This window comes from Engystomops pustulosus, chromosome 9, assembly GCF_040894005.1.
Source record: "Engystomops pustulosus chromosome 9, aEngPut4.maternal, whole genome shotgun sequence".
Taxonomy (NCBI): Eukaryota; Metazoa; Chordata; class Amphibia; order Anura; family Leptodactylidae; genus Engystomops; species Engystomops pustulosus.
Window position 1 is genome coordinate 107,946,040 of NC_092419.1, and position 25,692 is coordinate 107,971,731.

Consider the following 25,692-nt stretch of genomic DNA (forward strand, 5'->3'; position numbering starts at 1 on the left):
GTATTAGCTGACAGGCCAGCAAACAGGTTACATAAAATGAAGTTTGAATCATGACATTAACTTGACAATGGTCAGGGAACATGGCCGCTGTATCTAAGATGGCGGACAGTAGTCAAGATGGCGTCCGAAACCAGTGCGACCTCCTTAACAGGGGTGTAGTCACAGAGAGGTCAGAGCACCCATGCTGACCCCTGACCACTGCTGGCTATGATAGAAAGGTGTCAGGACACACAGGACATGGCAGCTCGCTGTGTATGGGGGGTGTAATCACAGAGGGGTCAGAGCACCCATGCTGACCCCTGACGACTGCTGGCTATGATAGAAAGGTGTCAGGACACACAGGACATGGCAGCTCGCTGTGTATGGGGGGGTGTAATCACAGAGGGGTCAGAGCACCCATGCTGACCCCTGACCACTGTTGGCTATGATAGAAAGGTGTCAGGACACACAGGACATTGCAGCTCGCTGTGTATGGGGGGTGTAGTCACAGAGAGGTCAGAGCCCCCATGCTGACCCCTGACCTCTGCTGGCTATGATAGAAAGGTGTCAGGACACACAGGACATGGCAGCTCGCTGTGTGTGGGGGGTGCAGTCACAGAGGGGTCAGAGCGCCCATGCTTACCCCATGACCACTGTTGGCTATGATAGAAAGGTGTCAGGACACACAGGACATGGCAGCTTGCTGTGTATGGGGGGTGTAATCACAGAGGGGTCAGAGCACCCATGCTGACCCCTGACCACTGCTGGCTATGATAGAAAGGTGTCAGGACACACAGGACATGGCAGCTCGCTGTGTATGGGGGGTGTAGTCACAGAGAGGTCAGAGCCCGCATGCTGACCCCTGACCTCTGCTGGCTATGATAGAAAGATGTCAGGACACAGGGCATGGCAGCTCGCTGTGTATGGGGGGTGGAGTCACAGAGGGGTCAGAGCGCCCATGCTGACCCCTGACCACTGCTGGCTATGATAGAAAGGTGTCAGGACACACGGGACATGGCAGCTCGCTGTGTGTGGGGGGTGTAGTCACAGAGGGGTCAGAGCGCCCATGCTTACCCCATGACCACTGTTGGCTATGATAGAAAGGTGTCAGGACACACAGGACATGGCAGCTCGCTGTGTATGGGGGGTGTAATCACAGAGGGGTCAGAGCAACCATGCTGACCCCTGACCACTGCTGGCTATGATAGAAAGGTGTCAGGACACACAGGACATGGCAGCTCGCTGTGTATGGGGGGTGTAGTCACAGAGAGGTCAGAGCGCCCATGCTGACCCCTGACCACTGCTGGCTATGATAGAAAGGTGTCAGGACACACAGGACATGGCAGCTCGCTGTGTATGGGGGGTGTAATCACAGAGGGGTCAGAGCACCCATGCTGACCCCTGACCACTGATGGCTATGATAGAAAGGTGTCAGGACACACAGGACATGGCAGCTCGCTGTGTATGGGGGGTGTAGTCACAGAGAGGTCAGAGCGCTCATGCTGACCCCTGACCACTGCTGGCTATGATAGAAAGGTGTCAGGACACACAGGACATGGCAGCTCACTGTGTATGGGGGGTGTAGTCACAGAGGGGTCAGAGCACCCATGCTGACCCCTGACCACTGCTGGCTATGATAGAAAGGTGTCAGGACACACAGGACATGGCAGCTCGCTGTGTATGGGGGGTGTAGTCACAGAGGGGTCAGAGCGCCCATGCTGACCCCTGACCACTGCTGGCTATGATAGAAAGGTGTCAGGACACACAGGACATGGCAGCTCCCTGTGTATGGGGGGTGTAGTCACAGAGAGGTCAGAGCACCCATGCTGACCCCTGACCACTGCTGGCTATGATAGAAAGGTGTCAGGACACACAGGACATGGCAGCTCGCTGTGTAAGGGGTGTAGTCACAGAGGGGTCAGAGCTCCCATGCTGACCCCTGACCACTGCTGGCTATGATAGAAATGTGTCAGGACACACAGGACATGGCAGCTCCCTGTGTATGGGGGGTGGAGTCACAGAGGGGTCAGAGCTCCCATGCTGACCCCTTACCACTGCTGGCTATGATAGAAAGGTGTCAGGACACACAGGACATGGCAGCTCACTGTGTATGGGGGGTGTAGTCACAGAGAGGTCAGAGCGCCCATGCTGACCCTGACCACTGCTGGCTATGATAGAAAGGTGTCAGGACACAGGACATGGCAGCTTGCTGTGTATGGGGGGTGTAGTCACAGAGGGGTCAGAGCGCCCATGCTGACCCCTGACCACTGCTGGCTATGATAGAAAGGTGTCAGGACACACAGGACATGGCAGCTCGCTGTGTATGGGGGGTGTAGTCACAGAGGTCAGAGCACCCATGCTGACCCCTGACCACTGCTGGCTTTGATAGAAAGGTGTCAGGACACACAGGACATGGCAGCTCGCTGTGTATGGGGGTGTAGTCACAGAGGGGTCAGAGCGCCCATGCTGACCCCTGACCACTGCTGGCTATGATAGAAAGGTGTCAGGACACACAGGACATGGCAGCTCGCTGTGTATGGGGGTGTAGTCGCAGAGGGGTCAGAGCGCCCATGCTGACCCTTGACCACTGCTGGCTATGATAGAAAGGTGTCAGGACACACAGGACATGGCAGCTCCCAGTGTATGGGGGGTGTAGTCACAGAGGGGTCAGAGCACCCATGCTGACCCCTGACCACTGCTGGCTATGATAGAAAGGTGTCAGGACACACAGGACATGGCAGCTCGCTGTGTATGGGGGGTGTAGTCACAGAGGGGTTAGAGCGCCCATGCTGACCCCTGACCACTGCTGGCTATGATAGAAAGGTGTCAGGACACACAGGACATGGCAGCTCCCTGTGTATGGGGGGTGGAGTCACAGAGGGGTCAGAGCTCCCATGCTGACCCCTGACCACTGCTGGCTATGATAGAAAGGTGTCAGGACACACAGGACATGGCAGCTTGCTGTGTATGGGGGGTGTAGTCACAGAGGGGTCAGAGCGCCCATGCTGACCCCTGACCACTGCTGGCTATGATAGAAAGGTGTCAGGACACACAGGACATGGTAGCTCGCTGTGTATGGGGGGTGTAGTCACAGAGAGGTCAGAGCACCCATGCTGACCCCTGACCACTGCTGGCTATGATAGAAAGGTGTCAGGACACACAGGACATGGCAGCTCGCTGTGTATGGGGGTGTAGTCACAGAGGGGTCAGAGCGCCCATGCTGACCCCTGACCACTGCTGGCTATGATAGAAAGGTGTCAGGACACACAGGACATGGCAGCTCGCTGTGTATGGGGGTGTAGTCACTGAGGGGTCAGAGCGCCCATGCTGACCCCTGTCCACTGCTGGCTATGATAGAAAGGTGTCAGGACACAGGACATGGCAGCTCGCTGTGTATGGGGGTGTAGTCGCAGAGGGGTCAGAGCGCCCATGCTGACCCTTGACCACTGCTGGCTATGATAGAAAGGTGTCAGGACACACAGGACATGGCAGCTCCCAGTGTATGGGGGGTGTAGTCACAGAGGGGTCAGAGCTCCCATGCTGACCCCTGACCACTGCTGGCTATGATAGAAAGGTGTCAGGACACACAGGACATGGCAGCTCGCTGTGTATGGGGGGTGTAGTCACAGAGGGGTCAGAGCGCCCATGCTGACCCCTGACCACTGCTGGCTATGATAGAAAGGTGTCAGGACACACAGGACATGGCAGCTCGCTGTGTATGGGGGTGTAGTCACAGAGGGGTCAGAGCGCCCATGCTGACCCCTGACCACTGCTGGCTATGATAGAAAGGTGTCAGGACACAGGACATGGCAGCTCGCTGTATATGGGGGTGTAGTCGCAGAGGGGTCAGAGCGCCCATGCTGACCCTTGACCACTGCTGGCTATGATAGAAAGGTGTCAGGACACACAGGACATGGCAGCTCCCAGTGTATGGGGGGTGTAGTCACAGAGGGGTCAGAGCTCCCATGCTGACCCCTGACCACTGCTGGCTATGATAGAAAGGTGTCAGGACACACAGGACATGGCAGCTTGCTGTGTATGGGGGGTGTAGTCACAGAGGGGTCAGAGCGCCCATGCTGACCCCTGACCACTGCTGGCTATGATAGAAAGGTGTCAGGACACACAGGACATGGCAGCTCGCTGTGTATGGGGGGTGTAGTCACAGAGAGGTCAGAGCACCCATGCTGACCCCTGACCACTGCTGGCTATGATAGAAAGGTGTCAGGACACACAGGACATGGCAGCTCGCTGTGTATGGGGGTGTAGTCACAGAGGGGTCAGAGCGCCCATGCTGACCCCTGACCACTGCTGGCTATGATAGAAAGGTGTCAGGACACACAGGACATGGCAGCTCGCTGTGTATGGGGGTGTAGTCACAGAGGGGTCAGAGCGCCCATGCTGACCCCTGTCCACTGCTGGCTATGATAGAAAGGTGTCAGGACACAGGACATGGCAGCTCGCTGTGTATGGGGGTGTAGTCGCAGAGGGGTCAGAGCGCCCATGCTGACCCTTGACCACTGCTGGCTATGATAGAAAGGTGTCAGGACACACAGGACATGGCAGCTCGCTGTGTATGGGGGTGTAGTCACAGAGGGGTCAGAGCCCCCATGCTGACCCCTGACCACTGCTGGCTATGATAGAAAGGTGTCAGGACACACAGGACATGGCAGCTCCCAGTGTATGGGGGGTGTAGTCACAGAGGGGTCAGAGCTCCCATGCTGACCCCTGACCACTGCTGGCTATGATAGAAAGGTGTCAGGACACACAGGACATGGCAGCTTGCTGTGTATGGGGGGTGTAGTCACAGAGGGGTCAGAGCGCCCATGCTGACCCCTGACCACTGCTGGCTATGATAGAAAGGTGTCAGGACACACAGGACATGGCAGCTCGCTGTGTATGGGGGGTGTAGTCACAGAGAGGTCAGAGCACCCATGCTGACCCCTGACCACTGCTGGCTATGATAGAAAGGTGTCAGGACACACAGGACATGGCAGCTCGCTGTGTATGGGGGTGTAGTCACAGAGGGGTCAGAGCGCCCATGCTGACCCCTGACCACTGCTGGCTATGATAGAAAGGTGTCAGGACACACAGGACATGGCAGCTCGCTGTGTATGGGGGTGTAGTCACAGAGGGGTCAGAGCGCCCATGCTGACCCCTGTCCACTGCTGGCTATGATAGAAAGGTGTCAGGACACAGGACATGGCAGCTCGCTGTGTATGGGGGGTGTAGTCGCAGAGGGGTCAGAGCGCCCATGCTGACCCTTGACCACTGCTGGCTATGATAGAAAGGTGTCAGGACACACAGGACATGGCAGCTCGCTGTGTATGGGGGTGTAGTCACAGAGGGGTCAGAGCCCCCATGCTGACCCCTGACCACTGCTGGCTATGATAGAAAGGTGTCAGGACACACAGGACATGGCAGCTCCCAGTGTATGGGGGGTGTAGTCACAGAGGGGTCAGAGCTCCTATGCTGACCCCTGACCACTGCTGGCTATGATAGAAAGGTGTCAGGACACACAGGACATGGCAGCTCGCTGTGTATGGGGGGTGTAGTCACAGAGGGGTCAGAGCGCCCATGCTGACCCCTGACCACTGCTGGCTATGATAGAAAGGTGTCAGGACACACAGGACATGGCAGCTCGCTGTGTATGGGGGTGTAGTCACAGAGGGGTCAGAGCGCCCATGCTGACCCCTGACCACTGCTGGCTATGATAGAAAGGTGTCAGGACACAGGACATGGCAGCTCGCTGTGTATGGGGGTGTAGTCGCAGAGGGGTCAGAGCGCCCATGCTGACCCTTGACCACTGCTGGCTATGATAGAAAGGTGTCAGGACACACAGGACATGGCAGCTCCCAGTGTATGGGGGGTGTAGTCACAGAGGGGTCAGAGCTCCCATGCTGACCCCTGAACACTGCTGGCTATGATAGAAAGGTGTCAGGACACACAGGACATGGCAGCTCGCTGTGTATGGGGGGTGTAGTCACAGAGGGGTCGGAGCACCCATGCTGACCCCTGAACACTGCTGGCTATGATAGAAAGGTGTCAGGACACACAGGACATGGCAGCTCGCTGTGTATGGGGGATGTAGTCACAGAGAGGTCAGAGCGCCCATGCTGACCCCTGACCACTGCTGGCTATGATAGAAAGGTGTCAGGACACACAGGACATGGCAGCTCGCTGTGTATGGGGGGTGTAGTCACAGAGGGGTCAGAGCGCCCATGCAGACCCCTGACCACTGCTGGCTATGATAGAAAGGTGTCAGGACACACAGGACATGGCAGCTCCCTGTGTATGGGGGGTGTAGTCACAGAGGGGTCAGAGCGTCCATGCTGACCCCTGACCACTGCTGGCTATGATAGAAAGGTGTCAGGACACACAGGACATGGCAGCTCGCTGTGTATGGGGGGTGTAGTCACAGAGAGGTCAGAGCACCCATGCTGACCCCTGACCACTGCTGGCTATGATAGAAAGGTGTCAGGACACACAGGACATGGCAGCTCGCTGTGTATGGGGGTGTAGTCACAGAGGGGTCAGAGCGCCCATGCTGACCCCTGACCACTGCTGGCTATGATAGAAAGGTGTCAGGACACACAGGACATGGCAGCTCGCTGTGTATGGGGGTGTAGTCACAGAGGGGTCAGAGCGCCCATGCTGACCCCTGTCCACTGCTGGCTATGATAGAAAGGTGTCAGGACACAGGACATGGCAGCTCGCTGTGTATGGGGGTGTAGTCGCAGAGGGGTCAGAGCGCCCATGCTGACCCTTGACCACTGCTGGCTATGATAGAAAGGTGTCAGGACACACAGGACATGGCAGCTCGCTGTGTATGGGGGTGTAGTCACAGAGGGGTCAGAGCCCCCATGCTGACCCCTGACCACTGCTGGCTATGATAGAAAGGTGTCAGGACACACAGGACATGGCAGCTCCCAGTGTATGGGGGGTGTAGTCACAGAGGGGTCAGAGCTCCTATGCTGACCCCTGACCACTGCTGGCTATGATAGAAAGGTGTCAGGACACACAGGACATGGCAGCTCGCTGTGTATGGGGGGTGTAGTCACAGAGGGGTCAGAGCGCCCATGCTGACCCCTGACCACTGCTGGCTATGATAGAAAGGTGTCAGGACACACAGGACATGGCAGCTCGCTGTGTATGGGGGTGTAGTCACAGAGGGGTCAGAGCGCCCATGCTGACCCCTGACCACTGCTGGCTATGATAGAAAGGTGTCAGGACACAGGACATGGCAGCTCGCTGTGTATGGGGGTGTAGTCGCAGAGGGGTCAGAGCGCCCATGCTGACCCTTGACCACTGCTGGCTATGATAGAAAGGTGTCAGGACACACAGGACATGGCAGCTCCCAGTGTATGGGGGGTGTAGTCACAGAGGGGTCAGAGCTCCCATGCTGACCCCTGAACACTGCTGGCTATGATAGAAAGGTGTCAGGACACACAGGACATGGCAGCTCGCTGTGTATGGGGGGTGTAGTCACAGAGGGGTCGGAGCACCCATGCTGACCCCTGAACACTGCTGGCTATGATAGAAAGGTGTCAGGACACACAGGACATGGCAGCTCGCTGTGTATGGGGGATGTAGTCACAGAGAGGTCAGAGCGCCCATGCTGACCCCTGACCACTGCTGGCTATGATAGAAAGGTGTCAGGACACACAGGACATGGCAGCTCGCTGTGTATGGGGGGTGTAGTCACAGAGGGGTCAGAGCGCCCATGCTGACCCCTGACCACTGCTGGCTATGATAGAAAGGTGTCAGGACACACAGGACATGGCAGCTCGCTGTGTATGGGGGTGTAGTCACAGAGGGGTCAGAGCACACTACTGCTGAAAGTGCCTAACCATAAAGTAATGGCAGGCGTCTGGTCTTATGAATCCTATTTGTACATGGCTCGGTGCGCATGTGTTGCTTACCTAAGGAAGAGATGTAATGGGGATGTATTATGGTGATGCCCGGGCAATGTTCTGCTGAGAACATAGACCTGGTGTCATGTGAATGTTACTGTGACTTTTACTGCCTACCTACGAATCACACAGGCCAGGTACCTTCCTCCACACTGCAGACAATAGGGTAGATATATCAAAAGTGTCCAAAGGTAAGAGCGTACAGAGTGAGAGCAGACAGTCTTATCCTGCACCAAATTTATGTGTATGACGCGGGTCAATTAATAGCACTGTCTACTTGTACTTTGCATTTCCTATTAGTTTGCTTACTTTACACTAGAAAGCTGCGCCAAAATTATTGTGCATTACCAAAATTTTTGCCGCCTTGCTAAGCCACCTCTCTGTCTTACTAGTCATAAAATACTGTCCTGCTAAATGTGGTATGGAAAGTTTTATATTTTGTGCTTATTATAATGGAAGTCTATTGTAAACAGACAGAGTCTCCCCCCATTGTTAAAGAATTGGGTCAGGAACATTTGTATCCAAGACTTTGTATGTGATGGAGCATCTGTAGGATCTTCCGGAGTATTCCTTTCTATCTGATGCATGAGCTGTGTACACTACATATTCATTGTTACCTATAAGGGTAAGTGCTCCTTTTCTATAGAGCGGCCATTATACCGTCAGACGCGGGATAGATTCAGTGCGCCGGAGGCCGCTCTTCACCTGCGCGCCCCTTTGTCTGGGTATAATCCCAGGAAGACATACAATCATATGATATGTACCGTCCCGCTGCCTATTCTCCTAGAACAATGTCTGCTGCGGCGCGATGCGCTAATAACAGAGCGCGGACAATAAACTTCCCACTAATTGTAGGGTTCGGCTCGCTGGGTTTATTATCTGATTAAGAGCTGATCTTCCAAAGTAAACGGGGGATCAGGAGGATCCTGGTTGGATGGAAGCCGATGCTAAATAGGGAGATTATTCAATCATTACTATAATGCTGCCATTGCAAACAGTGGGGCTCTGTGCAGGAACATGCAGTCCCCTAGAAACTCACGGGTTTGGGACTGACCAGATATACAGGGGGTCTAGTCCTTACTCCCTGTATCTAATGTAGCGGTGGGTAGCATGGCAGGGAGCTGAAACCCGTACCACGCACATAACCTGCAATGATTGGCGCTTATTTTCTATACTGTATATAGCAGTGATGGCGAACCTTTAAGAGGCCGAGTGCCCAAACTGCAAACCAAAGGCGACGTTTCTAGTGCAAGGTGCCAACACAGCAATTTAGCCCAATAGCGCCACAATACCACTATACAAGAGACAAATAACACTTTGACATCATGAGGCCACCATTACAACCACATAAATAGCAGAATTCTGGTTATAAAGGCCAACATTACCAATAATAACACTATACTAGAAGCTAATGTAGTGATGAATACTGTATTACTGCCATCACTGTCGGACTGGTGTACCTTGGGCCCACCAGAGAAAAATTTTGGGGGGCTCCTGTAGCTCCATGTATAGCTGTGTACTGCGGCTGTAGCTCCATGTATGGCTGTGTACTGTGCTGTAGCTCCATGTATAGCTGTGTACTGCGGCTGTAGCTCCATGTATGGCTGTGTACTGCGGCTGTAGCTCCATGTATGGCTGTGTACTGTGGCTGTAGCTCCATGTATGGCTGTGTACTGCGGCTGTAGCCCCATGTATGGCTGTGTACTGCGGCTGTAGCTCCATGTATGGCTGTGTACTGCGGCTGTAGCTCCATGTATGGCTGTGTACTGCGGCTGTAGCCCCATGTATGGCTGTGTACTGCGGCTGTAGCTCCATGTATGGCTGTGTACTGCGGCTGTAGCTCCGTGTATGGCTGTGTACTGCGGCTGTAGCTCCGTGTATGGCTGTGTACTGCGGCTGTAGCTCCGTGTATGGCTGTGTACTGCGGCTGTCGCTCCGTGTATGGCTGTGTACTGTGGCTGTAGCTCTTTAAGTAAAAGTTTTATTTTCTCCGAAAATAACATACACAACACTGGAGAAATGCTGCAGCATTGTGAGTTTAGGGGTAATACCCAGTCCCTCCAGTAGCCAGTATATAGACAGGGCCTCACCCCCACCTCAGTATAGAAATAGTCCCTCACCCCCCACCCCACCCCAGGATAGAAATAGGGCCTCACCCTTCACCCCAATATAGACAGACAAACACAGAGGGCCTTACCAAGTGCCGCCGAGGATGCGGTGACATCACCGCCACAGCACAGGAGCAGGCATCGGGCTAAGTAGATGTCGGCGCGCTGGGCCCCGCAACTCCGCATGCAGTGGGACGGGGCTGTGCACACATCAGCGCACTGGGACCCCGCGACTCCACAGGCAGCGGTCCGGGGCTGCGCAGACATCAGCGCGCTGGGCCCCCGCGACTCCGCATGCAGTGGGACGGGGCTGTGCACACATCAGCGCACTGGGACCCCGCGACTCCACAGGCAGCGGTCCGGGGCTGCGCAGACATCGGCGCGCTGCGACCACGGGACTCCACAGGCAGCGCGCCGTGAACGAGCAGGCAGCGGGACGCTGGGGCCGCGCAGGCAGTAGAGCGCTGTGACCCGGCAGGCATCGGAGTGCAACGGGGCCGGGCAGGTATCGGAGCGCAGGTGTCGGTGCCCACTTTGATGGGATTGGGGAGATGGTACGCGTGCCAGCAGAGAGGGCTCTGCGTGCCCTCTCTGGCACGCGTGCCATAGGTTCGCCACCACTGGTATATAGGCTTAAATGACTGGTTGTGTACATGTTGTCTAAGCTTTTCAATTAAAAATCCCAAATATTTAATAGTTAAGGGTTGCAGAAAGTATGCAGATGCTAAAAATAAGGAGTGCACCAAAAATGTGCACCTCGGAGGCTCAGCATAGCATGTGTATAGTGTGTAGTGTGTGTATAGCATGCAGTGTGTGTATAGCATTCAGTGTGTGTATAGCATGTGTAGCGTATGTCTAACATGTGTAGTGTGTGTATAGCATGCAGTGTGTGTATAGCATTCAGTGTGTGTATAGCATGTGTAGCGTATGTCTAACATGTGTAGTGTGTGTATAGCATGTGTATAGCGTGTAGTGTGTGTATAGCGTATAGTGTGTGTATAGCGTGCAGCGTGTGTAGTGTGTGTATAGCGTGTGTTGCTCCTGACCTTGCTGTGCCTCGATGTGTGTAAAGCCAGTGACTGAGGCACAGCAAGGTCATGCTGCAGAGCGCGCTGCACGGGTAATGTGTGCCGCCTGTACCCGGGCATTAGACTCCTAATCCTCTTATAGATCTGTGCTGACCATGAGCTGCAGCAGCTGGAACTTTCCGCTCTGTATGATGTGTGACGTGATGATGGGGATTGTAGTACTGTGTGTATCACACATTTACAGGGCTACATTTATCAGCCGCGCGGCTCATAGGTGTATCACATGTGTAGGATAAATCGCCTCCTCTGAGTTGCTGCTTCTTATCCTTTCTTGTGTGATGCTGTCTGTTAATCTAAAATGTACAAGAGGATTGGATACATCTGCTCAACAAACAGGATAAGAAACAGCCGTCCAGAAGATGGAATCACTCATGATATCAGCACAATGGACATGAAATACTGGAGGTTAGGGGAAGATTTCCCCACAGAAGACTGTCCTAAATCATGTTTCTCTGTTACACAGCTCAGCAGTCAGTATCACACATGATGGGATTAGATACACAGCTCAGCGGGCAGTATCACACATGATGGGATTAGATACACAGCTCAGCAGACAGTATCACACAGGATAGGATTAGATACACAGCTCAGCAGGCAGTATCACACAGGATAGGATTAGATACACAGCTCAGCAGAAAGTATCATACAGGATAGGATTAGATACACAGCTCAGCAGAGAGTATCACACAGGATAGGATTAGATACACAGCTCAGCAGTCAGTATCACACAGGATAGGATTAGATACACAGCTCAGCAGAAAGTATCACACAGGATAGGATTAGATACACAGCTCAGCAGAGAGTATCACACAGGATAGGATTAGATACACAGCTCAGCAGAAAGTATCACACAGGATAGGATTAGATACACAGCTCAGCAGAGAGTATCACACAGGATAGGATTATATACACAGCTCAGCAGTCAGTATCACACAGGATAGGATTAGATACACAGCGCAGCAGACAGTATCACACAGGATGGGATTAGATACACAGCGGAGCAAGCAGTAACACATCGGATAGGATTAGATACATAGCTCAGCAGACAGTATCACACATGATAGGATTAGATACACAGCTCAGCAGTCAGTATCACATCGGATAGGATTAGATACACAGCTCAGCAGTCAGTATCACATCGGATAGGATTAGATACACAGCTCAACGGTCAGTATCACATCGGATAGGATTAGATACACAGCTCAGCAGTCAGTATCACACAGGATAGAATTAGATACACAGCTCAGCAGGCAGTATCACACAGGATAGGATTAGATACACAGCTCAGCAGTCAGTATCACACAGGAGAGGATTAGATACACAGCTCAGCAGTCAGTATCACATCGGATATGATTAGATACACAGCTCAGCAGTCAGTATCGCATTGGATAGGATTAGATACACAGCAGTATCACACAGGATAGGATTAGATACACAGCTCAGCAGGCAGTATCACACAGGATGGGATTAGATACACAGCTCAGCAGTCAGTATCACATCGGATAGGATTAGATACACAGCTCAGCAGTCAGTATCGCATTGGATAGGATTAGATACACAGCTCAGCAGTCAGTATCACACAGGATAGGATTAGATACACAGCTCAGCAGTCGGTATCACATCGGATAGGATTAGATACACAGCTCAGCGGTCAGTATCACATCAGATAGGATTAGATACACAGCTCAGCAGACAGTATCACACAGGATAGGATTAGATACACAGCTCAGCAGTCAGTATCACATCGGATAGGATTAGATACACAGCTCAGCAGACAGTATCACACAGGATAGGATTAGATACACAGCTCAGCAGACAGTATCACACAGGATAGGATTAGATACACAGCTCAGCAGACAGTATCACACAGGATAGGATTAGATACACAGCTCAGCAGTCAGTATCGCATTGGATAGGATTAGATACACAGCAGTATCACACAGGATGGGATTAGATACACTCAGTTGTTGGGGTCTTGTCGCTGTACAGGTCTCACAAGCTGCAGGGATTTTCCGTGTAATAAAAGGCTTCCATTATATTTCTAACAATATTTCTTGCCTAAAGAGTAAGATACATTTCTATAAGATATATGTAACCACCAGACGTAACGTTCTTCTTTGTTTTACATAGGTAGCGTGTCATACCTGAAACCACAGGTCCTTTCTAGCGCCTGTGCACATAGGGTTAATAAAACTTTTTTTTTTCTTGTTGGGGGGGGATTCATGAACTTGGGGCCTTGGTGATTTGAAGGTGTTTGGTCTGAACAATTTTAATTCTCAGCAAGATCCCCCCTTTTTAATAGGAATCCCTTTTACTTTGGACTTCCCCCTGTAAGGACTGTCAGGAGGTGTCCCGGCCTATGTTTTGGAGTGTAATTTGCAGGGGCTGCCGTCCTTTCTGCTGCTGTTGTATTATTATCTTCTCCAGTGTGACTAAAGACATTTAAGACGTGACTGTCCTCCCTTCATCATCCCCCTGTCACCTCCTCGTGCCCCGGGGGTTCAGGTGTTTGTTTAGTCCAGATATTTTACATTTTTGTTAGAATTTTTGCTTCCTTGTTCTGCCTGGAACGGGGGACCGTTGTATGAGTGAAGTTGGAGAACTGTTCCCTCTCGGACACGTCACACAGGTGCAGTTTTTGGAAGTTGTCTGGAGTGTAACCGGCGTCATTGTAATTCCTGGGCCGAGCACTGCGGGGACAGGGACTATATAGAGTACCTGCCGCTCATACAGGATAATCGGCTCTCACATTCATGGACCGACATACGGTCCATATTACACAAGTGGGATGTGTGTAAGGGTGAAGACACACATGGCGTTTTTGGGCCGTTTTTACTAAGTGCGTTTTCAGATCGTTAAAAACGCATGCGTTTTTGTCCGTTTTTCCGAAATTGCGCAATGGAAAACTGACAAAAACGCATGCGTTTTTTTACGATCTGAAAACGCACTTAGTAAAAACGGCCCAAAAACGCCATGTGTGTCTTCACCCTAAGCACCCACCGAGCAGGTATAAGCCACATTGGGAAAAATATTCATTTTGACCGCACCAAATGCTGCGCCACGTGATTGTACCCTTAGGGTAGGGGCACACAGGCAGCTTTACTGTTACAGATTTTAATAACCAAAACTAAGTGTAAAACAACCTGAGTGTCCCAGAGCCCTGCAGGGACCCCCGGGCATATCCTACTGTCACAGACAATAAAGGCCCATCCCGCAGCTCATTCCCTCGTTACCGGCATCCATTAATGAACCTGCACCAGTAAGGCATTAGGTGGTGCGGTTGTGGTGCCAGTCTGTCCCGGGGGGGTTGGTGTTTGTTGTTGATGTGGTGCTTGGTGCCAGCCTGGATCCGGCACTAGGTGTATGTGAGTGGATAGAGGTCTCGCTCTGTAATTATCTCTCCACATTTGCTAATTGCTCGGTGTGGGTTTTGCAGTCCCAGGATCTGCTCCGTTTCTCCGGCTGGAGGGGAGTATTCCCTGGATATTGCAGTCCATGGCTTGGGTCCAGGCCTCAGTTTATCGGAGCCTAATTGTCCCCAGAGGGTGACAGAGGATCTGCACTCCGTCATCACTGTCACTGATAAGACAATCCGGGCGCCTGCGGGGGTTTAGGATGAATCCTGCCGTCCTCTGCAGACATCACCTCCACCTGACATGTAACATTGGCCCGTTCTTCATTACTTCATCCTCAGCACCAGGATTGGATCCTATCCTATTGGGGCCCAGCATTTTACTGGTGCTGCTTAGTGAATGGGAATTGAGCACATAAAAGCATTGCCCAAAAATCAGCAGTACAAAGGGGCTCGTGCTGCAGACTTTTAACCCTTTGCAATGTAAACTTTGAGAGGAACTGCAGAAAAATCATCATCTGCTGTCTCCTGGTGTTTTCTCTGTGTGTGGCCCTGTCCTTGGGGCTTATTCACATGGCACCATGAAAGCACTGATGGCAGGGGTGCTGCCCCCCCTCTGCCATGTGATCTATCAGCGGCTGGCCACTTACCTCCTCAAGTGCTGTTTTCTGTCTCGGCAATGTTTAACAATTTATTGAAGTGGATCCTGAGTTTCTGAACAGCGCTTATTCTGGTAAACACCGGGGACAAGCGGAGCGCTCTGCCCGAGGGAATGGTCCGTGTTATGGCAGCTCCATAGACTAAGCACTGCATTCACATCATGTGTACTCCAAACATTTAGGCCGGCGACACACGTGGCGTTTTTTTCATTGCGTGTCTGGATCCTTGAAAACGCATCATATTTGCATATTCGTTTTTTCAATGGGTTTTAGTTTAAAGTGTCTTAAATTGGCAGGTTTTTCTTTTTTGTCTGCTTTTTTTGAGATGCATTTTCATTTAATTTTTCAAAGCGTTTTCTGAAAAGGCTTTACATGCTCGAACAGCAGGTAGAAGACGACTGCGTTTTTACTCATTCCCAGAGGCGCAGCCGCCTGCAATTACCGCACATTGTTAGGTTATTCCCTTCCCCTGGACCGCGTCGCTTTGCTCACCTCGCCCTCTATCCGGATCAGGACTACACCCTGTATTTCACAGGCTCACACCCAGGTATAATGAAAGGCACCAATGTCATACGTGTAGTCTATATGTGACCAGCACTCTCCAGTCCACACTGATGGATGGGTTTCCATGGGGGTCTGGTACCGATGCGGCCACCACTGTAACAGATGGGAATTCATTGCAGTAGGTGGCACATACATTATGTGGTCCAGAATGACCCAGTCCTGATGATGGTGGATTATTCATGCTGTTCCGAGTCCATTTCCATTTGGTGTAATGTAATACTTACAATCCTGCTCTCCCGCTGCCTTGGCTTCCCATCATGTGTCTGGGACCCTCTGTACCCACCTGTAGCTTTGCCACCCGTTCTCCTGGCACCAGCGCCCACAGCTTTGGATCACCGGTATGAAACCTTGTTAATTCCCCAATGTAACAAGAATATCCACAACTGATGGGATACAGGGGGCTATATATCATTTATCTATTACTGAGGTCTAGTCCATGGTGCCCACCGCCATCATGATGCTGAGCAGGGGGTGGGCTACCCTATTTAGTCACCATTTTATGCTTGTATTGTCTGTTTGCCAGAAGTATATCGCTTGTATTAGGGGAGTTGTTTTCCATGTGGGTAAAGTCTGTACCATGCCGATGGGATTTCTAGGATGTCATGGAATAACCTGATTCTGTATGACATATTGGCGTAGGTTCGCAGACATTCATGAGTCTCTGGGTACATGGCACTTCCGGTATTAAAATGGAGTAATAAAGATGCAAGTCAGATCTAATACATATATTATGGAGCTGGTATCCATGCAATTTCCTTGTTTTCACTTAATCCGGATATTCCTGTGCAGACTCCTATTGATGGAAGGTAGTAAATGCAGCAGGTTAAGCTCTTCCTTAATGTTGCACGCCCAAACCCAGGTCCTGCGGCCACGTCAGCTAAGCAAAGACTCGACTCCTGGACCTCCCTGCGCAAACACTGCACAACACCTGTACGGCCGCCCTGATACCGCAGCCCTCGCTCCAGATACTGTGCACCCTGCCAGGGCTGCAGATAGCTGGGCAGTGGGGCTTTCACCTGCAGGGCACTGCGAGTAATTGTTATTAGATGTTTCTAACTTGTAGAAGGCCAGAATCTTATACAGGCCGTCTCTGGGTTACATACAAGATTCTGTAGGTTTGTTCTTAAGTTGAATTTGTATGTTAGTCGGAACTGTATATTTTATAATTGTATAATTGTAACCTCAGCCAAATGTTTTTTGGTCTCTGTGACTATTGGATTTTAAAAATATTGGGTTGTCATCAGAACTAGGATTAACAATAAAGCTTCATTGCAGACACCATTAATAACTGCTGTAGCTGTGTATTGTAGCCTAGGGCTAAAGAACAGTACATTACCAACATCCAGAGATCCGTTTGTAACTAGGGGTCATCTGTAAGTCGGGTGTTCTTAAGTAGGGGACCGCCTGAATACCTTAAATCTGTATATTACAGTAAGAGTTTTCCCATCCTGTAGAGTTAGATCCCCTTACTCCTCTATAGAACAAGGACCCACAATGCTGGGGTAGCCCCTCGTCCTCTGCAGAGGAGCTGCAGTGCAATGATCCCCTGATAATGGTACCAAAGTTAAGACCCCACAATCATAACAATATATCATATGGAAGCTAAAGGGTTATTTCAATTTTTCTGTTCTAGCTGGTAAGCGTTAACTTTAGAACAGAGATGATAATCCTCACCCAGCTTTCCCTATACTGAAGCCATCTTGTAGGACCCTATTATCTGTGTCATGTCATACAATGCGTAGCAGCTGCCCCCAGGATCTTCAGCCCTCGCTGCATCCTGAGTTACAATGTGCTGTATCAGTATGATTCATGTCATCATTATGTCTGCTTCATTTTGGAGAAGCCAAGGACCTCTGATTCATGCCGGTCTGATTCATGCCGGTCTGATGTCTTGTTGTGACGCCATTCGCTCAAATGCAGAAGGACAAATCTGAGGATTTACATGCTGGGAGTTGTGGTGCAAACACAAATAGGGGCCCATGACTGTAGGCAGGAGCCTAGAACGAAAGCGTAATGCTAACTGTAAGGTTATGCTGGACCTTGTAGTTGCTATTGGCACTAGACCGTGATGCTTATCATGTTATGCTGAGACTTGTGGTCCTACAGCTACTATCCTGATAAAACATTCTTCTACCTGTCATGTCTCTTCATGTGTGTCCTTATACCTTGCTATCTATTCTGACCTGGCTGTGCTTTCCTTGGTCCACCTGCTGCTATGGATGACATAGGGTTAACCCAGCATGAACACCAGGATAATGCAGTGCCACATTTATGGATAGCAACCAACATATCCGTCACGCGTTCCCATGGTTTCATTGATCCTTGCTGTTATTGAGGGGTAAAGTCAGGTATATTGTGTACCGTTACTCGGTAGCGCCCCCTCTCTGCATTCATGTGTCTTACAAACCTCTCCATATCGTATATGCTTCTGGATACCTTGTAGTTTCTCCCCTTGCTGAAATGGCTGATAATAGAGAACAATAGATTGCATCTACCCATCCTGCTAATGGGGAGGGTAAGGGTTAGTGCTGCTTTCAGAGAATCACTGCCTTTATGTACTGACTGTAGTGTAAGTTGTGGTTTTATGACCCTTTATATACACATTTATAGGGAAGGGATGAGACAGAATGGGCAGGGAGATCCTGGCATGTGATAAGACCTTATACCTGATGTGGTTTATATGGTCCTTGTACTGTCACTTGTGTGTGTTACCTATTGATGTATTCAGTGATGGATGTTTAGCAGCTCTAGTACACAGGTACAGGTCAGTGATGGATGTTTAGCAGCTCTAGTACACAGGTACAGGTCAGTGATGGATGTTTAGCAGCTCTAGTACACAGGTACAGGTCAGTGATGGATGTTTAGCAGCTCTAGTACACAGGTACAGGTCAGTGATGGATGTTTAGCTGCTATAGTACACAGGTACAGGTCAGTGATGGATGTTTAGCAGCTCTAGTACACAGGTACAGGTCAGTGATGGATGTTTAGCAGCTCTAGTACACAGGTACAGGTCAGTGATGGATGTTTAGCAGCTCTAGTACACAGGTACAGGTCAGTGATGGATGTTTAGCAGCTCTAGTACACAGGTACAGGTCAGTGATGGATGTTTAGCAGCTCTAGTACACAGGTACAGGTCAGTGATGGATGTTTAGCAGCTCTAGTACACAGGTACAGGTCAGTGATGGATGTTTAGCAGCTCTAGTACACAGGTACAGGTCAGTGATGGATGTTTAGCAGCTCTAGTACACAGGTACAGGTCAGTGATGGATGTTTAGCAGCTCTAGTACACAGGTACAGGTCAGTGATGGATGTTTAGCAGCTCTAGGACACAGGTACAGGTCAGTGATGGATGTTTAGCAGCTCTAGTACACAGGTACAGGTCAGTGATGGATGTTTAGCAGCTCTAGTACACAGGTACAGGTCAGTGATGGATGTTTAGCAGCTCTAGTACACAGGTACAGGTCAGTGATGGATGTTTAGCAGCTCTAGTACACAGGTACAGGTCAGTGATGGATGTTTAGCAGCTCTAGTACACAGGTACAGGTCAGTGATGGATGTTTAGCAGCTCTAGTACACAGGTACAGGTCAGTGATGGATGTTTAGCAGCTCTAGTACACAGGTACAGGTCAGTGATGGATGTTTAGCAGCTCTAGTACACAGGTACAGGTCAGTGATGGATGTTTAGCAGCTCTAGTACACAGGTACAGGTCAGTGATGGATGTTTAGCAGCTCTAGTACACAGGTACAGGTCAGTGATGGATGTTTAGCAGCTCTAGTACACAGGTACAGGTCAGTGATGGATGTTTAGCAGCTCTAGTACACAGGTACAGGTCAGTGATGGATGTTTAGCAGCTCTAGTACACAGGTACAGGTCAGTGATGGATGTTTAGCAGCTCTAGTACACAGGTACAGGTCAGTGATGGATGTTTAGCAGCTCTAGTACACAGGTACAGGTCAGTGATGGATGTTTAGCAGCTCTAGTACACAGGTACAGGTCAGTGATGGATGTTTAGCAGCTCTAGTACACAGGTACAGGTCAGTGATGGATGTTTAGCAGCTCTAGTACACAGGTACAGGTCAGTGATGGATAGCTGCGCCATGTCATCCAGCAGAGATCAGTGTGACGTCCGCCCCTGTCCTATAATCTATTCATCACTGGTGTCTTCACCCTGCTCCCCACATCTCCAATAATCCCCTAATATTCTCTCTTTCCTCCTCTAACAGCCATATTTCACTCTTCCACCCTTTCCCTCATTATTTCCTTCCATTTCTCCCCTTCTTCCCTTTCCAACTCCATCCATTGTTCCATTCCCCCTTATAATCGGCCCTTTCCCCACTTGTATATGTTCTGGGTTTTCCTTTGTCTTTGCCTGTCTCTGTTCCTGTCTCTTCCCAGTTTTTCTCCATCATTATTCTCATATTTGCTGTCTCTGTTCTTTCCTTCCTTCTCTTGTCACGGTCTGTTTCTCTCTCGGCGTTGTCTTTTTGTCCCTTACCCCCATTACCTGTAGATGTCTTACCCCTGTGCAGTTTCTTTTTCCTTCCTTTCTTTACTTTAACTATTTTGCTGTGTCTATTTCCCCCTCTTCCTTCTTGTGGATTTCACCATCATCTCTTCCCTTCTTTCTATTTTCCTCTTTCCCCTCTCAGTACTCTGCTATCTTTCTCTTTTGCTCTGACTTTCACTTCTCTTTTCCTTACCTTAGTCTCCCTCCATTTTTCTCCATCCTTCACCTGTCTCTGCTCTTTCCTCCTCTCCCCTTGATATTCCTTCCTGTATTTTCTCTTCCTCTTTCTCTCTCTTTGTACATCCGTCTCTTCTCAGCCCTTTCTTCCTCTCCCCTTGGTCAGTCTTGTTTTTGTACATCCTTCTCTTCCTCCTGTCTTGTTCCCTTGTTTTTCTCTGTACTTCTCTCTTTCCGGTTGTCAATCCCACTGTTTCTCCCTGGGCCCCCTGTTAGTCTTTCTGCCCCCCCCCCCCCATATTTTCTTCCTATCCCTCTAGTTCCCTCTATGTCTCTCTCCCCATTAGGATATATGAATAGAAGCTCTCAAGACCACCAACCATCAAGACTCCCCCGTCTCTTGTCAGTCTGTGGTGATGAGGATTGAATCCAGTATCACATAACCTTCCTTCATGATCCCTTCCAGCTTGTGTGGCCGTGCTGCGGACCCCTAGCGGGGGCTCTTTGTATAGGCTTATGGTGGGCACGTGTCCCTGCACTGTGCGGCGTGCTCTCATGTCACGTGTCCTTGTGAACATGACAAGAATACAGATGACACGGTGATAAATGCAGCATACGGGCAGTTCAGGACCTGGACAGCTCTGCTAATGTATTAATCATAGTCTGGGGAGGCTTCTAGTCCCTGCAGCGGGCAGCGCCAGCACCCAATGGTTAATGGTCTCCATGAGAGACGTGTGCACCAATACAACCCGGTAATCCCGTTATTATGTCACGTGTCGTTTCCTACCTGCGATATCTCCTCATTGTGACCCCAGTCCCCACATTGTACCTGGACTTACTGAAATCAGGAAGAGTTCAGCAAGTTCCTAACAGGCCTTGTGTTTCAATCTCCGCTTCCCATCAGTGAATAGAAATCAGTGGTTTACATCCAGAGGCTAAAAGCTTGTACAGACCTATTGCTTGTCACAGATACAAATGTATCTATTCCTGTGAACTGAATGGCAGATGGATACATTGCAGCAAATGTATAGAACACATCCCAGGTTTGGTGTACATTGCTGCCGCCCCTGTAGGTGATGTGATGATGTGTAGGTTAGTAAGTAAGTGGGTTATTTTTGGATCCCCGCCCTGTGCTAACTCTCCATTTCAGTGGATTTGCATGGAAGGGATGTTTTTTCCATTTTGTTTTGTATTTTCTCTCCTTTTGCATCTTATTTACTGCCATAACAATCTACCATTACATAAACAAGAGGTTTCTCAACAATCTTATTGATTCTTAGAAGCTAAGACCCCTCTAGTGGTCACAATGTGTCATTACAGGAAGAAAAAGACTGCATTAGCGGATGTTTATACTGCGAGAGATTCATTGATTTTTATCCTGCCATAAATATTTGGCCAAAGGGTCAGCGTGCCGCTGCCAGCCCCCCACCCAAGTGTCGACATGCCGCTGGGGCCTCGCCCTAAGTGTCTTAGTACACCCCCCCCCCTCCCCCCGGAAAAAAAAGGGTTGGTGTGCTGGTGCACCCCAATCGCCCTGTCCCTCAAGTGTCAGCGTGCTTCCCCCCCCCCCCCCCCCAACAGTCTGTGTGATGCTGTCCTAACCCCCAGTGGATTTCCAGTAAAGAGTTAATACGCTGCTGCACTGCCCACAGTACTGGTGCTGTTAATAACTTGCTCATGGCAGCAGCGGAGCTGATAGGAAGCCATCACCCAGACACTAGACAGATGTTTGCCATGGATCAGGAGCTAATTTTATTGAGCCATTCTTTCTGCATAGAGCAAAGTATTGCCGCAGGCGTGGGTAGAAAAATGGCGCCAGGGACTGATGTGAGCTTTATTGCCCTAAACAACACAGAATCCAGAGACCTGGTTTATAGGACTCAATTAACTCATGACGTTTTAATAAGATGTGCGGATCTGCATTTAAAGGGAAAGTGCCCTGTGTATGATTGTCATTACCATATCCTTGAGACCTGCACAATTGGTTTGCTATTCATATTGTGTCCCCTTTCATCTCACTGTGTCTTCCTCTTGTGTTTTTCAGCATCTCTGTGCCACAACAGTCTAAACTGTCCTTTACATAAGAGAGAGGTTTGTCCTCCAGGGTCTACAAAGTGCGGCCCCTGCATTCACGGATACAAAGAAAACAGCGAAGGACAATGCGAGGAAGGAAAGAAAGGTGAATGATACGGATGATGAGGGTTGTCTTGTCATAATTGCAGTCAGCTGTATGGTCGCACCTGATCCACCACTCCCGGAGGTGTGAACTGACCCTGAGACTCTGTAGTCCTGTCTTTCTTCTAGGCAGGGTTAGTACATCTGTCCCTGTGTTCTCTTCTTGTCCCTATTCTTCCGATCCATGAATATGATAAACCCTCAGCACATGGCCCCTGGTTAATAGTCATAGTTATTGTGTTATTCTATACCTGTTGACCTAGAAAATTTGTTCTATGGCCTGTGCAGCACTGCATCATCCCAGCTCCTCATGAGTAACAAATGACTACTTTGTGACGGTCCACACTTTCTCATTCAAAGAGTTTTCTGTATTTTCATGATTATAAAAATTGTAGATTCACACTGAATCAAAACTATGAATTAACACATGTGGAATTATATACCGTATATACTCGTGTATAAGCCGAGTTTTTCAGCACAAAAAATGTGCTGAAAAACCTCCTCTCGGCTTATACACCAGTCAATTAAAAAAAAACCTTCCATACTCACCCTCCGGAGGCCCGATAGTCGGCGTGGCTCCCGATGTTCGGCAGCTCCTCTTCTGTCTTCCCCGCGGCTGGTGTTCGGTCTTCTCTCTTCTGTGTTGTATCAGCCGGCAGATACGCGTCCACGTGATCTGCCGGCTGGCGCCCAATATGACGCGCGCCATCAGCGGCGACACAGACACGTCATATCGTGCGGCAGCCGGCAGATCGCGTATACTTAAGGGGGCTGGCAGGCTGTATACTTAAGGGGGCTGGCAGGCTGTATACTACAGGGGGGCTGGCAGGCTGTATAACTACAGGGGGGCTGGCAGGCTGTATAACTACAGGGGGGGCTGGCAGGCTGTATAACTACAGGGGGGGCTGGCAGGCTGTATAACTACAGGTGGGCTGGCAGGCTGTATACTTAAGGGGGCTGGCAGGCTGTATAACTACAGGGGGGCTGGCAGGCTGTATAACTACAGGGGGGCTGGCAGGCTGTATAACTACAGGGGGGGCTGGCAGGCTGTATAACTACAGGGGGGGCTGGCAGGCTGTATAACTACAGGTGGGCTGGCAGGCTGTATACTTAAGGGGGCTGGCAGGCTGTATACTATTGGGGCTGGATGGCTAAATACTGGGAGGCTGAGACCAATGCATTTTCCACCCTCAGCTTATACTCGAATCAATAGGTTTTCCCAGTTTTTGGTGGTAAAATTAGGGGCCTCGGCTTATACTCGGGTCGGCTTATACTCGAGTATATACCGTACTTTCTTATATTCTAGGTCCTTCTGCTGTGATTACTGCTTTGCACACTCTTGGCTTCTCTTGATGAGCGTCAAGAGGTAGTTACCTGAAATGGTCTTCCAACAGTCATGAAAGACTTGTTGGCCCTCTGCGGTCCAGCTCACCCCAAACCATTTAGATTGTGTTCAGGTCTGGTAACTGTGCAGGCCAGGTCCTCTGGCATAGCCCCCAATCACTCTCCTCCTTGGTCAAATAGCCCTTGCATAGCCTGGAGGTGTTTGGGGTCATTGTCCTGTTGAAAAATAAATGATGGTCAAATTGTAGAGATGTGTCTGATACCTGCGATTTCTGAGGCTCTCTCCAGGGACAGTACATAACACTGGATGCAGAGTGCACAGAGCACAGCAGTGTGAGGTCTGATTACACATCTCTCCAGGGACAATACATAACACTGGCTGCAGAGAGCACAGAGCACAGCAGTGTGAGGTCTGATTACACATCTCTCCAGGGACAATACATAACACTGGCTGCAGAGAGCACAGAGCACAGCAGTGTGAGGTCTGATTACACATCTCTCCAGGGACAATACATAACACTGGCTGCAGAGAGCACAGAGCACAGCAGTGTGAGGTATGATTACACATCTCTCCAGGGACAATACATAACACTGGCTGCAGAGAGCACAGAGCACAGCAGTGTGAGGTATGATTACACATCTCTCCAGGGACAGTACATAACACTGGCTGCAGAGAGCACAGCAGTGTGAGGTCTGATTACACATCTCTCCAGGGACAATACATAAGACTGGCTGCAGAGAGCACAGAGCACAGCAGTGTGAGGTATGATTACACATCTCTCCAGGGACAGTACATAACACTGGCTGCAGAGAGCACAGAGCACAGCAGTGTGAGGTCTGATTACACATCTCTCCAGGGACAGTACATAACACTGGCTGCAGAGAGCACAGAGCACAGCAGTGTGAGGTCTGATTACACATCTCTCCAGGGACAACACTGGCTGCAGCTTTCTAGTGGATGATCTGTGATGTTTTTGATTTGTTGGTTCAGGGACAATACAGACATGAGGGCAGATCTTGTCCTTTTCTCTCCCTGTGTGTTTGGATCACGTGTCTCCTTCTGGCAGATTATGAATCACTGGTCGTGGGTGGCCGTCCAGACGAACGCTCACAGCCCCCTGCAGCCTCGGTGTGCAGGGGAGATTATATAATCCTACATGTCATTCTCATCACTGCTGACATGGCGTTCACCTGGAAACATTGGAAAATGTGAATATGACTGGTAGTGCCATGCTGCCCCCGATGGGTGATGGTCTGTGGGGGTCCCTGATAAGCTGCACTGTCTTTTTAGCTGTATATAGAAGCCTCTGCAGCCCATACCCTTGAGCACAGGCTCTTACCGTCCTTGGATAACGCAGATATTAAGGGGACTCCCTGATACAAGGCCAGACGACTGATCTCCCATGTAACCCAAAGCCACAAGGACCTTTCTGGAGACACACAGGCACTAAAATAGACGCAGGCGGATTATGTTTGCCCTGAATCCTAGCTCTTAGTACCTGCAGCCCTTTCTGTATAGATGATGTAAGCTATTGATCCCTGTTATCAGCTTATTTTGGCTGGGTTTCCCCTTTGGGTCCAGTTACATTGCAGTTTCTGCTCCTCTGACCCTGCAGTACCATCCTATGGCATATTCTGCGCCCTGCTGGTGCCAGCGTGGAGAGTATTCAGAATTTTCCAAATTGTATTAATTATTCATTCCTCTAATCACACGGCAGGTGTGCTCACAGCGAGTGGAAACTGGATGATCACATCACACGGAGAACTAGAAATCCCAGCATGCCCAGTGCGTGCTCCACAACATATGGCTCCTCCAACAGATGGCACC

At 50.3% G+C, this 25,692-nt stretch overlaps 1 protein-coding gene across 2 annotated transcripts in view; it reads left to right on the forward strand.

Annotated features, from left to right (window-relative positions):
• NPDC1 (neural proliferation, differentiation and control 1) overlaps positions 1–25,692 on the forward strand; it is a 94,350-nt gene that overhangs the window by 18,379 nt on the left and 50,279 nt on the right. The window contains exon 2 of one of the 2 annotated variants that reach the window (XM_072125470.1): positions 22,390–22,524. The exons of the other annotated variant lie outside the window; for it this stretch is intronic. Coding sequence (XP_071981571.1) covers positions 22,390–22,524 — 135 coding nt within the window. The remainder of the gene's footprint in view (positions 1–22,389; positions 22,525–25,692) is intronic. 2 annotated transcript variants of the gene reach the window in all.